The sequence below is a fragment of the Hypanus sabinus genome, chromosome 4 (assembly GCF_030144855.1).
Source record: "Hypanus sabinus isolate sHypSab1 chromosome 4, sHypSab1.hap1, whole genome shotgun sequence".
NCBI classification, from domain to species: Eukaryota; Metazoa; Chordata; class Chondrichthyes; order Myliobatiformes; family Dasyatidae; genus Hypanus; species Hypanus sabinus.
Genome location: NC_082709.1, coordinates 98,492,152 through 98,513,361, shown reverse-complemented (window position 1 = coordinate 98,513,361; position 21,210 = coordinate 98,492,152). Strand labels below are relative to the sequence as shown.

The window sequence follows — 21,210 nt, the reverse complement described above, 5'->3', positions numbered from 1 at the left end:
CTGCAGCCTCACATAGCCCACCACTCTCTGCATCCTCTCATCGTTCCCCACTCTCTGCATTCTCGCATAGTCCACCACTCTCTGCGGCCTCACATAGTCCACCACTCTCTGCATCCTCTCATAATCCACCACTCTCTGCATCCTCTCATTGTCCACCACTCTCTGCATCCTCTCATAGTCCCCCACTCTCTGCATCCTCTCATTGACCACCACTCTCTGCAGCCTCTCATTGTCCATCACTCTCTGCATCCTCTCATAGTCCATCACTCTCTGCGGCCTCACATAGTCCACCACTCTCTGCGGCCTCTCGTAGTCCAGCACTCTCTGCATCCACACATAGTCCACCACTCTGTGCATCCTCTCATAGTCCACCACTCTCTGCGGCCTCTCATAGTCCCCCACTCTCTGCATCCTCTCATTGACCACCACTCTCTGCAGCCTCTCATTGTCCACCACTCTCTGCATCCTCTCATTGACCACCACTCTCTGCAGCCTCTCATTGTCCACCACTCTCTGCATCCTCTCATAGTCCATCACTCTCTGCATCCTCTCATAGTCCATCACTCTCTGCGGCCTCACATAGTCCACCACTCTCTGCGGCCTCTCGTAGTCCAGCACTCTCTGCGGCCTCACATAGTCCACCACTCTGTGCATCCTCTCATTGTCCACCAATCTCTGCAGCCTTTCATAGTCCCCAATTCTCTGCAGCCTTTCATAGTCCCCCACTCTCTGCATCCTCTCATTGTCCACCACCATCTGCATCCTCACGTAGTCCACCACTCGCTGCATCCTCTCATAGTCCACCACTCCCTGCATCCTCTCATAGTCCCCCACTCCCTGCATCCTCTCATAGTCCACCACTCTCTGCATCCTCTCATAGTCCACCACTGTCTGCATCCTCTCATTGTCCACCATTCTCTGCATCCTCTCATAGTCCGCGACTCTCTGCATCCTCTCATAGTTTACCAATCTCTGCATCCTCTGATAGTCCACCAATCTCTGCATCCTCTCATTGTCAAAACATTCTGCATCCTCTCATAGTCCCCCACTCTCGGCATCCTCGCTTAGTCCACCACTCTCTGCATCCTCTCATAGTCCACCACGCTCTGCATCCTCTCATAGTCCCCCACTCTCGGCATCCTCGCTTAGTCCACCACTCTCTGCATCCTCTCATAGTCCACCACTCTCTGCGGCCTCTCATAGTCCACCACTCCCTGCATCCTCTCATAGTCCCCCACTCTCTGCATCCTCTCATAGTCCACCACTCTCTGCATCCTCTCATAGTCCACCACTCCCTGCATCCTCTCATAGTCCCCCACTCTCTGCGGCCTCTCATAGTCCACCACTCCCTGCATCCTCTCATAGTCCCCCACTCTCGGCATCCTCTCATAGTCCCCCACTCTCGGCATCCTCTCATAGTCCACCAATCTCTGCGGCCTCTCACAGTCCACCACTCTCTGCATCTTGACATAGTCCACCACTCTCTGCATCCTCAAATATCCCATCTCTCTCTGCAGCCTCACATAGCCCACCACACTCTGCATCCTCACATAGCCCACCACTCTCTGCATCCTCTCATCGTTCCCCTCTCTCTGTGGCCTCTCGTAGTCCACCACTCTCTGTGGCCTCTCATAGTCCCCCACTCTCTGCATCCTCTCATAATCCACCTCTCTCTGCGGCCTCTCATAGTCCCCCACTCTCTGCATCCTCTCATAATCCACCACTCTCTGCATCCTCTCATTGTCCATCACTCTCTGCATCCTCTCATAGTCCATCACTCTCTGCGGCCTCACATAGTCCACCACTCTCTGCGGCCTCTCGTAGTCCAGCACTCTCTGCATCCACACATAGTCCACCACTCTGTGCATCCTCTCATAGTCCACCACTCTCTGCATCCTCTCATAGTCCATCACTCTCTGCATCCTCTCATAGTCCACCACTCTCTGCATCCTCTCATAGTCCATCACTCTCTGCATCCTCTCATAGTCCATCACTCTCTGCGGCCTCTCGTAGTCCAGCACTCTTAGCGGCCTCACATAGTCCACCACTCTCTGTATCCTCTCATAGTCCACCACTCTCTGCGGCCTCTCATAGTCCACCGCTCTCTGCATCCCCTCATAGTCCACCACTCTCTGCGGCCTCTCATAGTCCATCACTCTCTGCATCCTCTCAGTGTCCACCACTCTCTGCGGCCTCACATAGTCCACCACTCTCTGCGGCCTCACATAGTCCACCACTCTCTGCGGCCTCACATAGTCCACCACTCTCTGCGGCCTCTCGTAGTCCACCACTCTCTGCGGCCTCTCGTAGTCCACCACTCTCTGCATCCACACATAGTCCACCACTCTGTGCATCCTCTCATTGTCCACCAATCTCTGCAGCCTTTCATAGTCCCCAACTCTCTGCAGCCTTTCATAGTCCCCCACTCTCTGCATCCTCTCATTGTCCACCACCATCTGCATCCTCACATAGTCCACCACTCGCTGCATCCTCTCATAGTCCACCACTCCCTGCATCCTCTCATAGTCCCCCACTCCCTGCATCCTCTCATAGTCCACCAATCTCTGCGGCCTCTCATAGTCCACCACTCTCTGCATCCTCTCATAGTCCACCACTGTCTGCATCCTCTCATTGTCCACCATTCTCTGCATCCTCTCATAGTCCGCGACTCTCTGCATCCTCTCATAGTTTACCAATCTCTGCATCCTCTGATAGTCCACCAATCTCTGCATCCTCTCATTGTCAAAACATTCTGTGGCCTCTTATAGTCCACCACTCTCTGCGGCCTCTCATTGTCCACCAGTCCCTGCATCCTCTCATAGTCCCCCACTCTCGGCATCCTCGCTTAGTCCACCACTCTCTGCATCCTCTCATAGTCCCCCACTCTCTGCGGCCTCTCATAGCCCACCACTCCCTGCATCCTCTCATAGTCCACCACTCTCTGCATCCTCTCATAGTCCCCCACTCTCTGCATCCTCTCACAGACCTGCACTCTCTGCATCCTCTCATTGTCCACGACTCTCTGCATCCTCTCATAGCCCACCACTCCCTGCATCCTCTCATAGCCCCCCACTCGCTGCATCCTCTTATTGTCCAACACTCTCTGCGGCCTCTCATCATCCCCACTCTCTGCAGCCTTTCATAGTCCCCCACACTCTGCATCCTCACATTGTCCACCACTCTCTGCGGCCTCTCATTGTCCACCACTCTCTGCATCCTCTCATAGTCCACCACTCTCTGCATCCTCTTATTGTCCAACACTCTCTGCGGCCTCTCATCATCCCCACTCTCTGCAGCCTTTCATAGTCCCCCACACTCTGCATCCTCACATTGTCCACCACTCTCTGCGGCCTCTCATTGTCCACCACTCTCTGCATCCTCTCATAGTCCACCACTCTCTGCATCCTCACATAGTCCATCACTCTCTGAGGCCTCACATAGTCCACCACTCTCTGCATCCTCTCATAGTCCCCCACTCTCTGCATCCATTCATAGTCCAATACTCTCTGCATCCTCTCATAGTCCTCCACTCTCTGCATCCTCTCATAGTCCACCAGTCCCTGCATCCTCTCATAATCCCCCATTCTCTGCATCCTCTCATAATCCACCACTCTCTGCAGCCTCTCATAGTCCCCCACTCTCTGCATCCTCTCATAGTTCACCACTCTCTGCAGCCTCTCATTGTCCACCACTCTCTGCATCCTCTCATAGTTCACCACTCTCTGCAGCCTCTCATTGTCCAGCACTCTCTGCATCCTCACATAGTCCATCACTCTCTACGGCCTCACATAGTCCACCATTCTCTGCATCCTCTCATTGTCCACCACTCTCTGCATCCTCTCATTGTCCACCTCTCTCTGCATCCTCTCATAGTCCACCACTCTCTGCGGCCTCTCATAGACCACCACTCTGTGCATCCTCTCATTGTCCACCACTCTCTGCATCCTCAAATATCCCACCACTCTCTGCATCCTCTCATTGTCCACCTCTCTCTGCATCCTCTCATAGTCCACCACTCTCTGCGGCCTCTCATCATCCCCACTCTCTGCAGCCTTTCTTAGTCCCCCGCTCTCTGCGTCCTCTCATAGACCACCGTTCTCTGCATCCTCTCATAGTCCCCCACTCTTTGCGGCCTCTCAGAGTCCACCACTCTCTGCATTCTCTCATTGTCCACCACTCTCTGCATCCTCTCATTGTCCACCACTCTCTGCGGCCTCTCGTAGTCCACCACTCCCTGCATCCTCTCATAGTCCACCACTCTATGCGGCCTCTCGTAGTCCACCACTCTCTGCATCCACACATAGTCCACCACTCTGTGCATCCTCTCATTGTCCACCAATCTCTGCAGCCTTTCATAGTCCCCAACTCTCTGCAGCCTTTCATAGTCCCCCAGTCTCTGCATCCTCTCATTGTCCACTACTCTCTGCATCCTCTCATAGTCCCCCACTCTCTGCATCCCCTCATAGTCCACCAATCTCTGCGGCCTCTCATAGTCCCCCACTCTCTGCATCCTCACATTGTCCACCACTCTCTGCATCCTCACATAGTCCATCACTCTCTGCATCCTCTCATTGTCCACCACCATCTGCATCCTCACGTAGTCCCCCACTCTCTGCATCCCCTCATAGTCCACCAATCTCTGTGGCCTCTCGTTGTCCACCAGTCCCTGCATCCTCTCATTGTCCACCACTCTCTGCATCCTCTCATTGTCCACCACTCCCTGCATCCTCTCATTGTCCACCACTCTCTGCATCCTCTCATTGTCCACCACTCCCTGCATCCTCTCATAGTCCACCACTCTCTGCATCCTCTCATCGTTCCCCACTCTCTGCATTCTCGCATAGCCCCCCACTCTCTGCATCCTCTCATAGTCCACCACTCTCTGCGGCCTCTCATAGTCCACCACTCTCTGTGGCCTCTCATAGTCCATCACTCTCTGTGGCCTCTCGTAGTCCACCACTCCCTGCATCCTCTCATAGTCCATCACTCTCTGTGGCCTCTCGTAGTCCACCACTCCCTGCATCCTCTCATTGTCCACCACTCTCTGCATCCTCTCATCGTTCCCCACTCTCTGCATCCTCTCATAATCCCCCATTCTCTGCATCCTCTCATAATCCACCTCTCTCTGCGGCCTCACATAGTCCACCACTCCCTGCATCCTCTCATCGTCCACCACTCCCTGCATCCTCTCATAGTCCACCACTCTCTGCATCCTCTCATCGTCCACCACTCTCTGCAGCCTCTCTTAGTCCAACACTCCCTGCATCCTCTCATAGTCCAGCACTCTCTGCATCCTCTCATAGTCCACCACTCTCTGCATCCTCACATAGCCCCCCACTCTCTGCATCCTCTCATTGTCCACCACTCTCTGCATCCTCTCATAGTCCCCCACTCTCTGCATCCTCTCATAGCCCCCCACTCTCTGCATCCTCTCATTGTCCACCACTCTCTGCATCCTCTCATTGTCCACCACTCTCTGCATCCTCTCATAGTCCCCCACTCTCTGCATCCTCTCATAGTCTCCCACTCTCTGCATCCTCTCATAGTCCCCCACTCTCTGCATCCTCTCATAGTCTCCCACTCTCTGCATCCTCTCATAGTCCACCACTCTCTGCATCCTCTCATTGACCACCACTCTCTGCAGCCTCTCATTGTCCACCACTCTCTGCATCCTCTCATTGTCCACCTCTCTCTGCAGCCTCTCATAGTCCACCACTCTCTGCAGACTTTCATAGTCCCCAACTCTCTGCATCCTCTCATAGTCTCCCACTCTCTGCGTCCTCTCATTGTCCACCTCCTTGTGCATCCTCACGTAGTCCACCACTCTCTGCATCCTCTCATAGTCCATCCCTCTCTGCATCCTCTCATTGTCCTCCACACACTGCAGACTCCCGTAGTCCACCACTCCCTGCATCCTCTCGTTGTCCAGCACTCTCTGCATCCTCTCGTAGTACACCAATCTCTGCATCCTCTGATAGTCCACCAATCTCTGCATCCTCTCATTGTCAAAACATTCTGCGGCCTCTCATAGTCCACCACTCTCTGCGGCCTCTCATTGTCCACCATTCCCTGCATCCTCTCATAGTCCCCCACTCTCTGCGGCCTCTCATAGTCCACCACTCCCTGCATCCTCTCATAGTCCACCACTCTCTGCATCCTCTCATAGTCCCCCACTCTCGGCATCCTCTCATAGTCCACCACTCTCTGCATCCTCTCATAGTCCCCCACTCTCGGCATCCTCGCTTAGTCCACCACTCTCTGCGGCCTCTCATAGTCCCCCACTCTCGGCATCCTCGCTTAGTCCACCACTCTCTGCATCCTCTCATAGTCCACCACTCTCTGCGGCCTCTCATAGTCCACCACTCCCTGCATCCTCTCATAGTCCCCCACTCTCTGCATCCTCTCATAGTCCACCACTCTCTGCATCCTCTCATAGTCCACCACTCCCTGCATCCTCTCATAGTCCCCCACTCTCGGCATCCTCTCATAGTCCCCCACTCTCGGCATCCTCTCATAGTCCACCACTCTCTGCATCCTCTCATAGTCCCCCACTCTCTGCATCCCCTCATAGTCCACCAATCTCTGCGGCCTCTCATAGTCCACCACTCTCTGCATCTTGACATAGTCCACCACTCTCTGCATCCTCAAATATCCCATCTCTCTCTGCAGCCTCACATAGCCCACCACTCTCTGCATCCTCTCATCGTTCCCCACTCTCTGCATTCTCGCATAGTCCACCACTCTCTGCGGCCTCACATAGTCCACCACTCTCTGCATCCTCTCATAATCCACCACTCTCTGCATCCTCTCATTGTCCACCACTCTCTGCATCCTCTCATAGTCCCCCACTCTCTGCATCCTCTCATTGACCACCACTCTCTGCAGCCTCTCATTGTCCATCACTCTCTGCATCCTCTCATAGTCCATCACTCTCTGCGGCCTCACATAGTCCACCACTCTCTGCGGCCTCTCGTAGTCCAGCACTCTCTGCATCCACACATAGTCCACCACTCTGTGCATCCTCTCATAGTCCACCACTCTCTGCGGCCTCTCATAGTCCCCCACTCTCTGCATCCTCTCATTGACCACCACTCTCTGCAGCCTCTCATTGTCCACCACTCTCTGCATCCTCTCATTGACCACCACTCTCTGCAGCCTCTCATTGTCCACCACTCTCTGCATCCTCTCATAGTCCATCACTCTCTGCATCCTCTCATAGTCCATCACTCTCTGCGGCCTCACATAGTCCACCACTCTCTGCGGCCTCTCGTAGTCCAGCACTCTCTGCGGCCTCACATAGTCCACCACTCTGTGCATCCTCTCATTGTCCACCAATCTCTGCAGCCTTTCATAGTCCCCAATTCTCTGCAGCCTTTCATAGTCCCCCACTCTCTGCATCCTCTCATTGTCCACCACCATCTGCATCCTCACGTAGTCCACCACTCGCTGCATCCTCTCATAGTCCACCACTCCCTGCATCCTCTCATAGTCCCCCACTCCCTGCATCCTCTCATAGTCCACCACTCTCTGCATCCTCTCATAGTCCACCACTGTCTGCATCCTCTCATAGTCCCCCACTCTCGGCATCCTCGCTTAGTCCACCACTCTCTGCATCCTCTCATAGTCCACCACGCTCTGCATCCTCTCATAGTCCCCCACTCTCGGCATCCTCGCTTAGTCCACCACTCTCTGCGGCCTCTCATAGTCCCCCACTCTCGGCATCCTCGCTTAGTCCACCACTCTCTGCATCCTCTCATAGTCCACCACTCTCTGCGGCCTCTCATAGTCCACCACTCCCTGCATCCTCTCATAGTCCCCCACTCTCTGCATCCTCTCATAGTCCCCCACTCTCTGCATCCTCTCATAGTCCACCACTCTCTGCATCCTCTCATAGTCCACCACTCCCTGCATCCTCTCATAGTCCCCCACTCTCTGCGGCCTCTCATAGTCCACCACTCCCTGCATCCTCTCATAGTCCCCCACTCTCGGCATCCTCTCATAGTCCCCCACTCTCGGCATCCTCTCATAGTCCACCAATCTCTGCGGCCTCTCATAGTCCACCACTCTCTGCATCTTGACATAGTCCACCACTCTCTGCATCCTCAAATATCCCATCTCTCTCTGCAGCCTCACATAGCCCACCACACTCTGCATCCTCACATAGCCCACCACTCTCTGCATCCTCTCATCGTTCCCCTCTCTCTGTGGCCTCTCATAGTCCACCACTCTCTGTGGCCTCTCATAGTCCCCCACTCTCTGCATCCTCTCATAGTCCTCCACTATCTGCATCCACTCATAATCCCCCATTCTCTGCATCCTCTCATAATCCACCTCTCTCTGCGGCCTCACATAGTCCACCACTCTCTGCATCCTCTCATAATCCACCACTCTCTGCATCCTCTCATAGTCCACCACTCTCTGCATCCTCTCATAGTCCATCACTCTCTGCATCCTCTCAGAGTCCATCACTCTCTGCGGCCTCACATAGTCCACCACTCTCTGCGGCCTCTCGTAGTCCAGCACTCTCTGCGGCCTCACATAGTCCACCACTCTGTGCATCCTCTCATTGTCCACCAATCTCTGCAGCCTTTCATAGTCCCCAATTCTCTGCAGCCTTTCATAGTCCCCCACTCTCTGCAGCCTTTCATAGTCCCCCACTCTCTGCATCCTCTCATTGTCCACCACCATCTGCATCCTCACATAGTCCACCACTCGCTGCATCCTCTCATAGTCCACCACTCGCTGCATCCTCTCATAGTCCACCACTCTCTGCGGCCTCTCATAGTCCACCACTCTCTGTATCCTCTCATAGTCCACCACTCTCTGCGGCCTCTCATAGTCCACTGCTCTCTGCATCCCCTCATAGTCCACCACTCTCTGCGGCCTCTCATAGTCCACCGCTCTCTGCATCCCCTCATAGTCCACCACTCTCTGCGGCCTCTCATTGTCCATCACTCTCTGCATCCTCTCAGTGTCCACCACTCTCTGCGGCCTCACATAGTCCACCACTCTCTGCGGCCTCACATAGTCCACCACTCTCTGCGGCCTCTCGTAGTCCACCACTCTCTGCGGCCTCTCGTAGTCCACCACTCTCTGCATCCACACATAGTCCACCACTCTGTGCATCCTCTCATTGTCCACCAATCTCTGCAGCCTTTCATAGTCCCCAACTCTCTGCAGCCTTTCATAGTCCCCCACTCTCTGCATCCTCTCATTGTCCACCACCATCTGCATCCTCACATAGTCCACCACTCGCTGCATCCTCTCATAGTCCACCACTCCCTGCATCCTCTCATAGTCCCCCACTCCCTGCATCCTCTCATAGTCCACCAATCTCTGCGGCCTCTCATAGTCCACCACTCTCTGCATCCTCTCATAGTCCACCACTGTCTGCATCCTCTCATTGTCCACCATTCTCTGCATCCTCTCATAGTCCGCGACTCTCTGCATCCTCTCATAGTTTACCAATCTCTGCATCCTCTGATAGTCCACCAATCTCTGCATCCTCTCATTGTCAAAACATTCTGTGGCCTCTCATAGTCCACCACTCTCTGCGGCCTCTCATGGTCCACCAGTCCCTGCATCCTCTCATAGTCCCCCACTCTCGGCATCCTCGCTTAGTCCACCACTCTGCATCCTCTCATAGTCCACCACGCTCTGCGGCCTCTCATAGTCCACCAGTCCCTGCATCCTCTCATAGTCCCCCACTCTCGGCATCCTCTCATAGTCCCCCACTCTCTGCATCCTCTCATAGTCCCCCACTCTCTGCATCCCCTCATAGTCCACCAATCTCTGCGGCCTCTCATAGTCCACCACTCTCTGCATCCTCTCATAGTCCACCACTCTCTGCATCCTCTCATAGTCCATCACTCTCTGCATCCTCTCAGTGTCCACCACTCTCTGCGGCCTCACATAGTCCACCACTCTCTGCGGCCTCACATAGTCCACCACTCTCTGCAGCCTCTCGTAGTCCACCACTCTCTGCGGCCTCTCGTAGTCCACCACTCTCTGCATCCACACATAGTCCACCACTCTGTGCATCCTCTCATTGTCCACCAATCTCTGCAGCCTTTCATAGTCCCCAACTCTCTGCAGCCTTTCATAGTCCCCCACTCTCTGCATCCTCTCATTGTCCACCACCATCTGCATCCTCACATAGTCCACCACTCGCTGCATCCTCTCATAGTCCACCACTCCCTGCATCCTCTCATAGTCCCCCACTCCCTGCATCCTCTCATAGTCCACCAATCTCTGCGGCCTCTCATAGTCCACCACTCTCTGCATCCTCTCATAGTCCGCGACTCTCTGCATCCTCTCATAGTTTACCAATCTCTGCATCCTCTGATAGTCCACCAATCTCTGCATCCTCTCATTGTCAAAACATTCTGCATCCTCTCATAGTCCCCCATTCTCGGCATCCTCGCTTAGTCCACCACTCTCTGCATCCTCTCATAGTCCACCACGCTCTGCGGCCTCTCATAGTCCACCAGTCCCTGCATCCTCTCATAGTCCCCCACTCTCTGCATCCTCTCATAGTCCCCCACTCTCTGCATCCCCTCTTAGTCCACCAATCTCTGCGGCCTCTCATAGTCCACCACTCTCTGCATCCTCTCATAGTCCAACACTCTCTGCATCCTGACATAGTCCACCACTCTCTGCATCCTCAAATATCCCATCTCTCTCTGCAGCCTCACATAGCCCACCACTCTCTGCGGCCTCACATATTCCACCACTGTCTGCATCCTCACATTGTCCACCACTCTCTGCATCCTCTCATCGTCCACCACTCTCTGCGGCCTCTCATCATCCCCACTCTCTGCAGCCTTTCTTAGTCCCCCGTTCTCTGCATCCTCTCATAGTCCCCCACTCTCTGCGGCCTCTCATAGTCCATCACTCTCTGCATCCTCTCATAGTCCATCACTCTCTGCATCCTCTCATAGTCCACCGCTCTCTGCATCCTCACATTGTCCACCACTCTCTGCATCCTCTCATTGACCACCACTCTCTGCAGCCTCTCATTGTCCACCACTCTCTGCATCCTCTCATAGTCCATCACTCTCTGCATCCTCTCATAGTCCATCACTCTCTGCGGCCTCACATAGTCCACCACTCTCTGCGGCCTCTCGTAGTCCAGCACTCTCTGCATCCACACATAGTCCACCACTCTGTGCATCCTCTCATTGTCCACCAATCTCTGCAGCCTTTCATAGTCCCCAACTCTCTGCAGCCTTTCATAGTCCCCCACTCTCTGCATCCTCTCATTGTCCACCACCATCTGCATCCTCACGTAGTCCACCACTCGCTGCATCCTCTCATAGTCCATCACTCTTAGCGGCCTCACATAGTCCACCACTCTCTGTATCCTCTCATAGTCCACCACTCTCTGCGGCCTCTCATAGTCCACCACTCTCTGCATCCTCTCATAGTCCACCAGTCCCTGCATCCTCTCATAGTCCACCAGTCCCTGCATCCTCTCATAGTCCCCCACTCTCGGCATCCTCTCATAGTTTACCAATCTCTGCATCCTCTGATAGTCCACCACTCTCTGCATCCTCTCATTGTCAAAACATTCTGCGGCCTCTCATAGTCCACCACTCTCTGCGGCCTCTCATTGTCCACCACTCCCTGCATCCTCTCATAGTCCCCCACTCTCGGCATCCTCGCTTAGTCCACCACTCCCTGCATCCTCTCATAGTCCACCACTCTCTGCATCCTCTCATAGTCCACCACTCTCTGCATCCTCTCATAGTCCACCAGTCCCTGCATCCTCTCATAGTCCACCACTCTCTGCATCCTCTCATAGTCCACCACTCTCTGCGGCCTCTCATAGTCCACCAGTCTCTGCATCCTCTCATAGTCCATCACTCTCGGCATCCTCTCATAGTCCACCACTCTCTGCATCCTCTCATAGTCCACCACTCTCTGTATCCTCTCATAGTCCACCACTCTCTGCATCCTCTCATAGTCCACCAGTCCCTGCATCCTCTCATAGTCCACCACTCTCTGCATCCTCTCATAGTCCACCACTCTCTGCGGCCTCTCATAGTCCACCAGTCTCTGCATCCTCTCATAGTCCATCACTCTCGGCATCCTCTCATAGTCCACCACTCTCTGCATCCTCACATTGTCCACCACTCTCTGAATCCTCACATAGTCCACCACTCTCTGCATCCTCTCATCGTCCACCACTCTCTGCGGCCTCTCATCATCCCCACTCTCTGCAGCCTTTCTTAGTCCCCCGCTCTCTGCGTCCTCTCATAGACCACCGTTCTCTGCATCCTCTCATAGTCCCCCACTCTTTGCGGCCTCTCATAGTCCACCACTCTCTGCAGCCTCATGTTGTCCACCACTCTCTGCATCCCCTCATTGTCCACCACTCTCTGCATCCTCTCATTGTCCACCACTCTCTGCGGCCTCTCTTTGTCCACCACTCTCTGCATCCCCTCATTGTCCACCACTCTCTGCATCCTCTCATTGTCCACCACTCTCTGCGGCCTCTCTTTGTCCACTACTCTCTGCAGCCTCTCATAGTCCACCATACCCTGCATCCTCTCATTGTCTCTCACTCTCTACATCCTCTTCTAGTCCTCCACTCTCTGCAGCCTCTCATAGTCCACCACTCTCTGCATCCTCTCATTGTCCTCCACTCTCTGCGGCCTCATTTAGTCCACCACTCTCTGCATCCTCTCATAGTCCACCACTCTCTGCATCCTCTCATAGTCCACCACTCTCTGCGGCCCATTGAATTCCTGTGAGCTGATGTTTACCACGTGCAACAAATAATAAACGAGCTGCATGACTTCTGTGTTGACTTTGGTCTGATTGCCCTGAGTTGGACATTTTTGTTCTAGATTTGCTCATTCTTGTCAAATTGTTTATTACTTATATTTAATTTGCATTTTTCTATGTGTTGCTATGTCCCTACAAGTGAGATTTCCATTGTACCTCTTACCTACCATGTCCACTTCTCAATTCTGCCCTCAGGCAGGAGGTACAGGAGCCTGCATACTTGTACTTGCGCATATGACACGAAACTTGACTTTGACAATAATTATTGATGTTTGATCATTTTGACAACATAACTGGTAAAAAGACTGAGTGCCCTAGAGTGGGTTGGTCCTCAGAGTAAGGAGTGGTGTAAAAATCTACACCTTGATCAGACAAATAGTAAAGGCTGCAGAATCCTTTGCACAAGTTTCTGCTGCTGATCCATGCAGTTCGCTAACAGATACTGCTGAGTGCAAATAATTTCCATAAACAGTACGCTGCAGGTGAGGAGAAATGCAATCAGTTTATTGGCCAGATAAATTAAATTATTGATCTACATCTGCTGTTGGTAACACGTATTTTTTTCTTATTGCAGGCTTGTTTTCTCAGTTATTGAAACCATCAGGAGAATTGTGTGACAGTACAGAGTCTGACCACATGCTGGGAGATTTAAGTACCAAGGTTCCCAGTTACTACTCAGGACCACGACTTTCTTTTCCCCTTACAGCTTTTGATGCCACTGTATTGCTTAAAGCATTCAAGCAGCGGAAAGTGAGTTAATGTAGCATTATACAAAGATTCAGGATAAGAGCCTCTGGTGCCATGAATATCAATTGCACATGTCTGTGGTGACTTACTGAGCAAAGACTAGCCTGGAAAAGCCACTGCACATTTCATATGTTTGATGTGCTATGCAATTTAATGATAGCACACAGCCACCCCTGAACATGACTGACACAGACTCTGCAGTTCCACATCTTTGGCACCTGTGTATGACAGATTTATGCACATGCACTGCTGGTCCTGAGTAGTGGTTGACATTGCTGATGCAACTTTGGGAGGGTGAATAAACAGAAAAGCTGTTAGGGTCTCTCCATGAGTCTGAGTGAAAGGGCCAGCAACCAGACTAATCCACTACAGAAATTAAACATAATCAATTGTCCCTGCATGTAAATGTAAGGTCTTTTACTCTCTTGGTAAGAGCGGCTAACTACAGAAATCAATACCCCACTGTTCTTCTACATTGTTGATTGAACCAGGGTTGGTTTGATAGGAATGAAAGATCATGAGATATGCCAGGCCAGAAGGTTATCCTCATGATAGCCTATTTTTAAGCTGTGACCTATTCTGAACCGCTGCCATTTCAAAATATAAAGATTTGCACTCATAAGCTACCTTTTATATTCTTGTTAGAAGTACAGCAATATAGATATCTTTCTAATGTCAAGAATTCTGCAGCTGATTTACATGCAAAATGATGAGCAACAGGAGGAGGTTTCCTAAACTGTAATTGACCTACTGCCACGTGGGGTCCAGTCGATGTTCGTGACCTCCAAGGCTCGCTCTGTCCCCATTGTATGCCACAGTTCCTCAAGTCTGGGATGTTGGTTCGAGATATGATTTTGAGAGTGTGTGCCTTCTGGCACTGATCACTGTAGGACAGGCTTTCTAACACTGCATGTCCCCAAATTTTAGTGAGAGAGCCTTTACTGGACTATTTGAGGGGCGTGAATTAAGAATGGAAAGGACACGTTGATCTATCGGGTTGACGATAAATTGTTTGGATCTACTTTTAAATACTGAATTCTAATTCTCTAACTTCTGTAATTTTATGGATCCCTGGATACTAAACTGATAGGGTAATTAGTGCAACATCACAGTTTGTATAGTTCCTTGGTTTTGCACTTGCCTGTAACATTGATGTCATTTGCCGTTACAGCAGCTTCACAGCTTGTACGTGCTTCAGCTCCTGCAAGAGACCAAGAAAATTGTGAAAAAATTGCCAAACATCATCCACCTTTCCACCCATTACTCCAAGGATATAACAGTCTGTGGTAGGAAATGTTACCTCTGTTTCTCATTGTTACAAAGAGATGATTCTATCGATTTTACGCTGAATCTTACATCTCACCGTGCATCTGTAAGGGAGCGTTGTAAGGCTGTCTGGTAACAAGCAAACTATCCTTATTTTTGAGAAAGTCAAAGTAGTCCAAAGAGCATCTATTAGCTGTTTCGACAGCCAAGATGGTTTGTTGAGTTATTTGGGAAATAATAAAAGAGAGAACATTGAAAGATTCTCACTGCTGCCTGTAAAGAGTGTTTATGTTCTCCCCGTGATCACGCAGTTTTCTCCATCTGTTCTGGTTTCCTCCCACCCTCCAAAGATGTACAGGTGAGGGTTAGTAAGTTGTGGGAAAGCTACATTGATGCCAGAAACATGGTGATACTGTTGGGCCAGCCCAACACATCCTCAGACTACAATGGCCATTGATGTAAATGACGCATTTCACTCTATGCTTTGATGTTTTGATGTACTTGTGACAAATAAAGTGAATCTTTAATATTAATTTTAATCTCCATCTAGAACCCATTAGGCATTCCAATCTGGGCAAAGGCCACCTTTCTGAATTTACATTGTCCTTTCGTATGCGTGACGGAGCTGTGAATAGGAAAACAGTGTACAGGAAACACAGCATGGAATTTGAATCCAGGCTTTTCAATCATCTTCCCAATTGCCTGACCTTGACTTTGACCTATTTGCAAATCCCTCTGACTGTGAGGATTGCCAGTCTCTCAGCTTTTCAAGAAAATATGCCACTTCTTTTTTCCCATCCAAGTGGTGAGTTTCACACTTCTTACGGTTGTCATTTTCTTGCCCTGTCCCTAAGCCTTACATGTAAACTTTATCATATATATAAATGTTTATCCATGTGCCATTCCACAGTTTACAGTCAGCCATCCCATAAATATATCCCTACTGTGCTTTCTGTACATTTAATAGATCTCTGTCCATGCTAAGTTATTATCCCAAGCCCTATAAATCCTGATTTTCTCCACAGATATTAAAGTCGTATTCAAAAGAACGTGTTCTAAAATGCAAACATGCTATACCCACTTGTTACATCTTCAATTACTTTTATAGATCTGGGAATCATAACTATGCTTCCATAAAATCTAGCTGCCAACATAATAATAGATATCTGCTTGCTGTTGTTAGTAAACTTGCCTACAAGTTCTTGTTCATTCCCCCCCTCACCCTTTTCAACAGCAGAGATACATAACCATAAAACCATTTAACTATTGCAGCATGGAAACAGGCCATCTCGGCCCTTCTAATCCGTGCTGAACGCTTACTCTCACCTAGTCCCACTGACCCGCACTCAGCCCATAACCCTCCATTCCTTTCCTGTCCATATACCTATCCAATTTTACTTTAAATGACAATACTGAACCTGCCTCTACCACTTCTACTGGAAGCACGTTCCACACAGCAACCACTCTCTGAGTAAAGAAATTCCCCCTCATGTTACCCTTAAACTTTTGCCCCTTAACTCTCAACTCATGGCCTCTTGTTTGAAACTCCCCTACTCTCAATGGAAAAAGCCTATCCACATCAACTCGATCTATCCCCCTCATTATTTTAAATACCTCTATCAAGTCCCCCCTCAACCTTCTACACGCCGATGAATAAAGACCTAACTTGTTCAGCCTTTTCCTGTAACTTAGGTTCTGAAACCCACGTAACATTCTAGTAAATCTTCTCTGTACTCTCCCTATTTTGTTGATATCTTTCCTATAATTCGGTGACCAGGACTGTACACAATACTCCAAATTTGGCCTTACCAATGCCTTGTACAATTTTAACATTACATCCCAACTCCTATACTCAATGCTCTGATTTATAAAGACCAGCATACCAAAAGCTTTCTTCACCACCCTATCCACATGAGATTCCACCTTCAGGGAACTATGCACCATTATTCCTAGATCACTCTGTTCTACTGCATTCTTCAATGCCCTAACATTTACCATGTATGTCCTATTTGGGTTATTCCTACCAAAAATATAGCATCTCACATTTATCAGCATTAAACTCCATCTTACAACCTATACCTTTCCAGCTTCACGGGGACAATCTCTCCAGAAAGTTACTTGAGCACCAGGGATTTTAAACTAGGTATGCCAGAATTCCAGGCCGAGAGCAGAGAAGGCAGGAATGGAAATGTTGAACATGATGTTCTGTCTGAGTTGAGATCTTTTCAGTATGATGAGTATTGTAGGAAAGGGGAGTGATACATCACTAGTCAAGGAAAATGTCACAGCACTGCTCAGGCAGGACAGACTGGAGGGCCCATCTACTGAGGCTATGTGGGTGATCTGAGAACCAAGAAAGGGATGATCACTTTAATGAGATTATATTATAGAAGACTCAATATTGAGTGGGATTTAGAGAAGAAAGGTTGTATTAGTAGGTGATTTTAATTTTCCGCATATTGACTGCAATTCCCATGCTGTAAAATGGCTGGATGCAATAGAGTTTGTCAAATGTGTTCAGGAAAGTTTCCTTAATCGGTATGTAGCAGTCTCAACTAGAGAGAGCGTGACACACAATCTCTTATTAGGGAGCAAATCAGGCCAGGTGACAGAGTTTGATAGGAGAACACTTTAGACCTAAAAAACAAATACCATTAGTTTCAAGATAATTATGGAGAGGGAGAGGTTTGGTCATCAGGTTGAGATTCTAAATTGAAGAAGGGACAGTTTTGATGTTATCAGAAATGATCTCATAAAGTGTGGATTCAGACATGCTGTTTCCTGGTGAAAGTGTGCTTGCTAAGTGGGAGGCCTTCAGAAGTGAAGTTCTGAGAGCACAGAGTGCGTATGTTCCTGTCAGAATAAGAGGTTTAAGATAACAGGTTTAAGAAACCTTGGTTTTTGAGAGATATTGAGGCTCTGGTTAAGAAGATGAATGAGGTGCATAGCTGATTTAGGCAACAAGGATCAAATAAGGTACTTGATGAGTATAAGAAATGCAAGAGAACACTTAAAAGGGAAATCAGGGGGAGCTAAGACGAGGCACGGGTTTACTCTAACAGACAAGGAGAAGGAGAATTCCCAAGGGCTTCTGCAGATATATTGAAAGCAAAAGGATAGCAAAGGATACATTTTGTCCTCTTGATGATCAGGATGGTCACTTATACATGGAGCCAAAAGGCAAAGGAAAGATCTTAAATGGATCTTTTTTGCACCTATATTTACTCAGGAGATGGGCACAGAGTCGATAGAATTGAGGCAAAACAGCAGTGAAGTCAAGTATTGCAATGGGATTGTAGAGGAGAAGGTATTTGCTTTCATGAGGCAGATTAGGGTGGATAACTCCTCAGGGCCTGACAGGATGTTCCCTCAGACCCTGTGGGAGACTTGTGCAGAAATTGCAAGGACCTAGCAGAGATATTTAAAAATCCTTAGGCATGGATAATGTGCTAGAGAACTGGAGGATAGCTAATGTAGTCCTGTTGTTTAAGAAAGGCTCTAAGAGTAAGCCAGGAAATTATGGGCCAGTGAGCCTGACATCAGTAGTAGGCAAGTTATTGGAAGGTATTCTAAGGGACTGTTATATAATTATTTGGATGGACAGGGACTGATAGGATAGTCAACGTGGCTTTGTGTGTGGTAGGCCATGTCTAATCAATTTTACAGAATTTTTTGAAGAAGTTATCAGGAGTGTTGATGAAGGAAAGAGAATAGATGTAGTCTACATGAACTTTGGCAAGGCATTTGACAGGTTGGTCAAAAAGATTCAGTCATGTGGCATTCAGGGAGGTGGTAATTAGATTAGACATTGGCTTCATGGGAGAAGGTTGTAGAGGGTTGCATTTCTGACTGGAGGCCTGTGACTAATGAAGTGTCGCAGGGGTCAGTGTTGGGTCCATTGTTGTTTGTCATCTATATCAATGATCTAGATGATAATGTGGCAAATTAGATCACCAGATTTGCGGATGACACCAAGATTTGGGGGGGCGCAATGAACAGTGAGTGAGACCTTCACGGCTTGCAGCAGGATATGGACTAGCTGGAAAAATTAGCTAAAAATGGCAGATGGAATTTCCGCAGACTAGTGTGATGTGTTACACTTTGGGAGGATAAGCCAGGATAGGCCACACACTGAATGGTAGGGCACTGATGAGTGCGGTAGAACAGAGGGATCAGGAAATACAGATCCATAATCCTTGAAAGTGGCATCACATGTAGATAGGGTCATAAAAAAGAACTTTGGCACATTTAGCACATAAATAAAAATATCAAGTCCTGGAGTTTGGAGTTGGAATATATAATGAAGTTGTTGACAATACTGGTGAGGCCTAATTTGGAGCATTGCATGCAGTTCTGGTCAACTACCTTCAGGAAAATTATCAATAAGATTGAAAGAGTGCAGAGAAAATTTATAAGGACATTGCTGGGACTTGAGGATCTGAGCTATAAGGGAAAGGTTGAATAGGTTAGGACTATTCGGAGAATGGGGGAAATTTGATAGAGTTGTACAAAATTATGAGAGGTATAGATAGGGTAAATGCAAGTAGGTTTTTTACACTGAGGTTGAGTGAGGCTAGAACTAGAGGTCATGGGTTAATGGTGGAAGTTGAATGTTTAAGGGGAACATGAGGGGGAACTTCTTCACTCAGAGGGTGGTGAGAGCGGAATGAGCTGCTGGCAGAAGAGGTGGATGCGAGTTCTGGGAAGTTGGGTTAGATGGATGGGAGGGCATGGAGGACCATGGTCCAGGTGCAAATTGATAGGACTAGGCAGAATAATAGTTTGGCATGGACTGCTTGGGCCGAAGAGTCTGTTTCTGTGTTGTAGTGTTCCATGACTCTACCATGATCTGACAGTTCATTTTGTGATTGTGATGAAAACAGAACACCTTGGGGTACCACAGTAGCAAAGTGGACAGCGTGACACTCTTACAGCTCAGTGTCAATTCTGGCGCCCTCTGTAAGCAAGTCTGTTTGTTCCTTCCCCTGTGCATGTGGGTTTCCTCTGGGTGCTCTGGTTTCCTCCCACAGTCCCAAGATGTACTGGTTAGCAGGTTAATTGGTCATTGTAAATTATCCTGTGATTAGGCCAGGGTTAAATCAGTGGGTTGCTGGCTCATGTGGCTCAGTAAGTCAGAAGGGCCTATTCCACACTGTATCACTAAATAAATAAATAACTCAAGCAATTTGCTTGGTACGTAACTTGTAGAATATTAATGCTTTCTCATGTCTTTCAGGAGATTTGCATGGGAAGCTAGATGACCTGCTCCTAATATTCTACAAGGTAAGGAAGGCTACACACTCTTACATGTTTAACTGTGCATCTCAGTCTAAGGAAAATGTGCTGGAGATTTAATTAGTTAGCATTAATATTTCAGAAATATCAATATTCCAAAACACTTCAGCTATCATTGTTACTGAAGTACAGTTTCAAAACCAGTAATGGAATTGTATTTTAAAGTCATGGAGTCATTGTAGATTAAAACAACACGAAACAGGCCCAATTCACCCTGCTGACCAAGAGGTTCAACTAAGTTGGTCCCATTGCTCACATTTGGCCCCTATTCTTCTCAAATTTGTTTATCCAAGTGTCTTTTAACTTTTGCTATTTACGTACTTATTCAAATACCTTTATAATGTTACCTTCTGCCACCCCAGGACAAAAGGAGAGTAACTCATTCTCTTTTCTCTAACTATACCACCGAGGGCATCTCAGTGCCCCCTGGCAAGGGTGCAACAGGAGAAATAAAAACACAAAATGTTGGCAGAACTCAGCAGGCCAGACAGCATCTATGGTAGGAGGTAGTGACGACGTTCCTTCATCAGGAGTGAAGTAACATGGGATGGTTGAGGGGGAATAAGAAGTGGGGGGAGGGATGAAGTATCTCCCTGTGGCCACACACTTCAATTCCACAGACCACTCCCACTCCGATATGTCCATGGCCTCCTCTACCGTCAAGATGAGGCCACACGTGGGTTGATGGAGCAATACCTTATCTCCCGCCTAGGTAGCCTCCTACCTGCCGGCATGAACATTCAACTCACAGACCACTGTTGATACCCCTACCCCCCCCCCCTTACCCCATCCCTATCTATAATTTTAGTCTGGTTCTCTTTCTCTCTCTTTTCCCCCCTCACTATAATCTCACCCCAGCTCTACCTTTCTTTCTCTTTTATTTCCCATAATTCTCCACCTTCCCGCTAGCCCATTTCCCTCCAGCCTATCACTTCCCAGCTCTCTACTTTATCCCTCCCCCCCACTTCTTATCCCCCCTTGGCCATCCCATGTTACTTCACTCCTGATGAAGGGTTTCGGCCCGAAACGCCGTCACTACCTCCTCCCATAGATGCTATCTGGCCTGCTGAGTTCTGCCAGCATTTTGTGTTTTTACTTATTTCCAGCATCTGC

At 49.3% G+C, this 21,210-nt stretch overlaps 1 protein-coding gene across 1 annotated transcript in view; it reads left to right on the top strand.

The window, feature by feature from the left end:
- The window catches only part of LOC132393018 (serine/threonine-protein phosphatase with EF-hands 2-like), a 190,362-nt gene that overhangs the window by 110,312 nt on the left and 58,840 nt on the right, over positions 1-21,210 (top strand). Inside the window, exons 5-8 of the mRNA XM_059967709.1 lie at positions 13,364-13,539; positions 14,708-14,822; positions 15,353-15,607; positions 20,039-20,085. Coding sequence (XP_059823692.1) covers positions 13,364-13,539; positions 14,708-14,822; positions 15,353-15,607; positions 20,039-20,085 — 593 coding nt within the window. The remainder of the gene's footprint in view (positions 1-13,363; positions 13,540-14,707; positions 14,823-15,352; positions 15,608-20,038; positions 20,086-21,210) is intronic.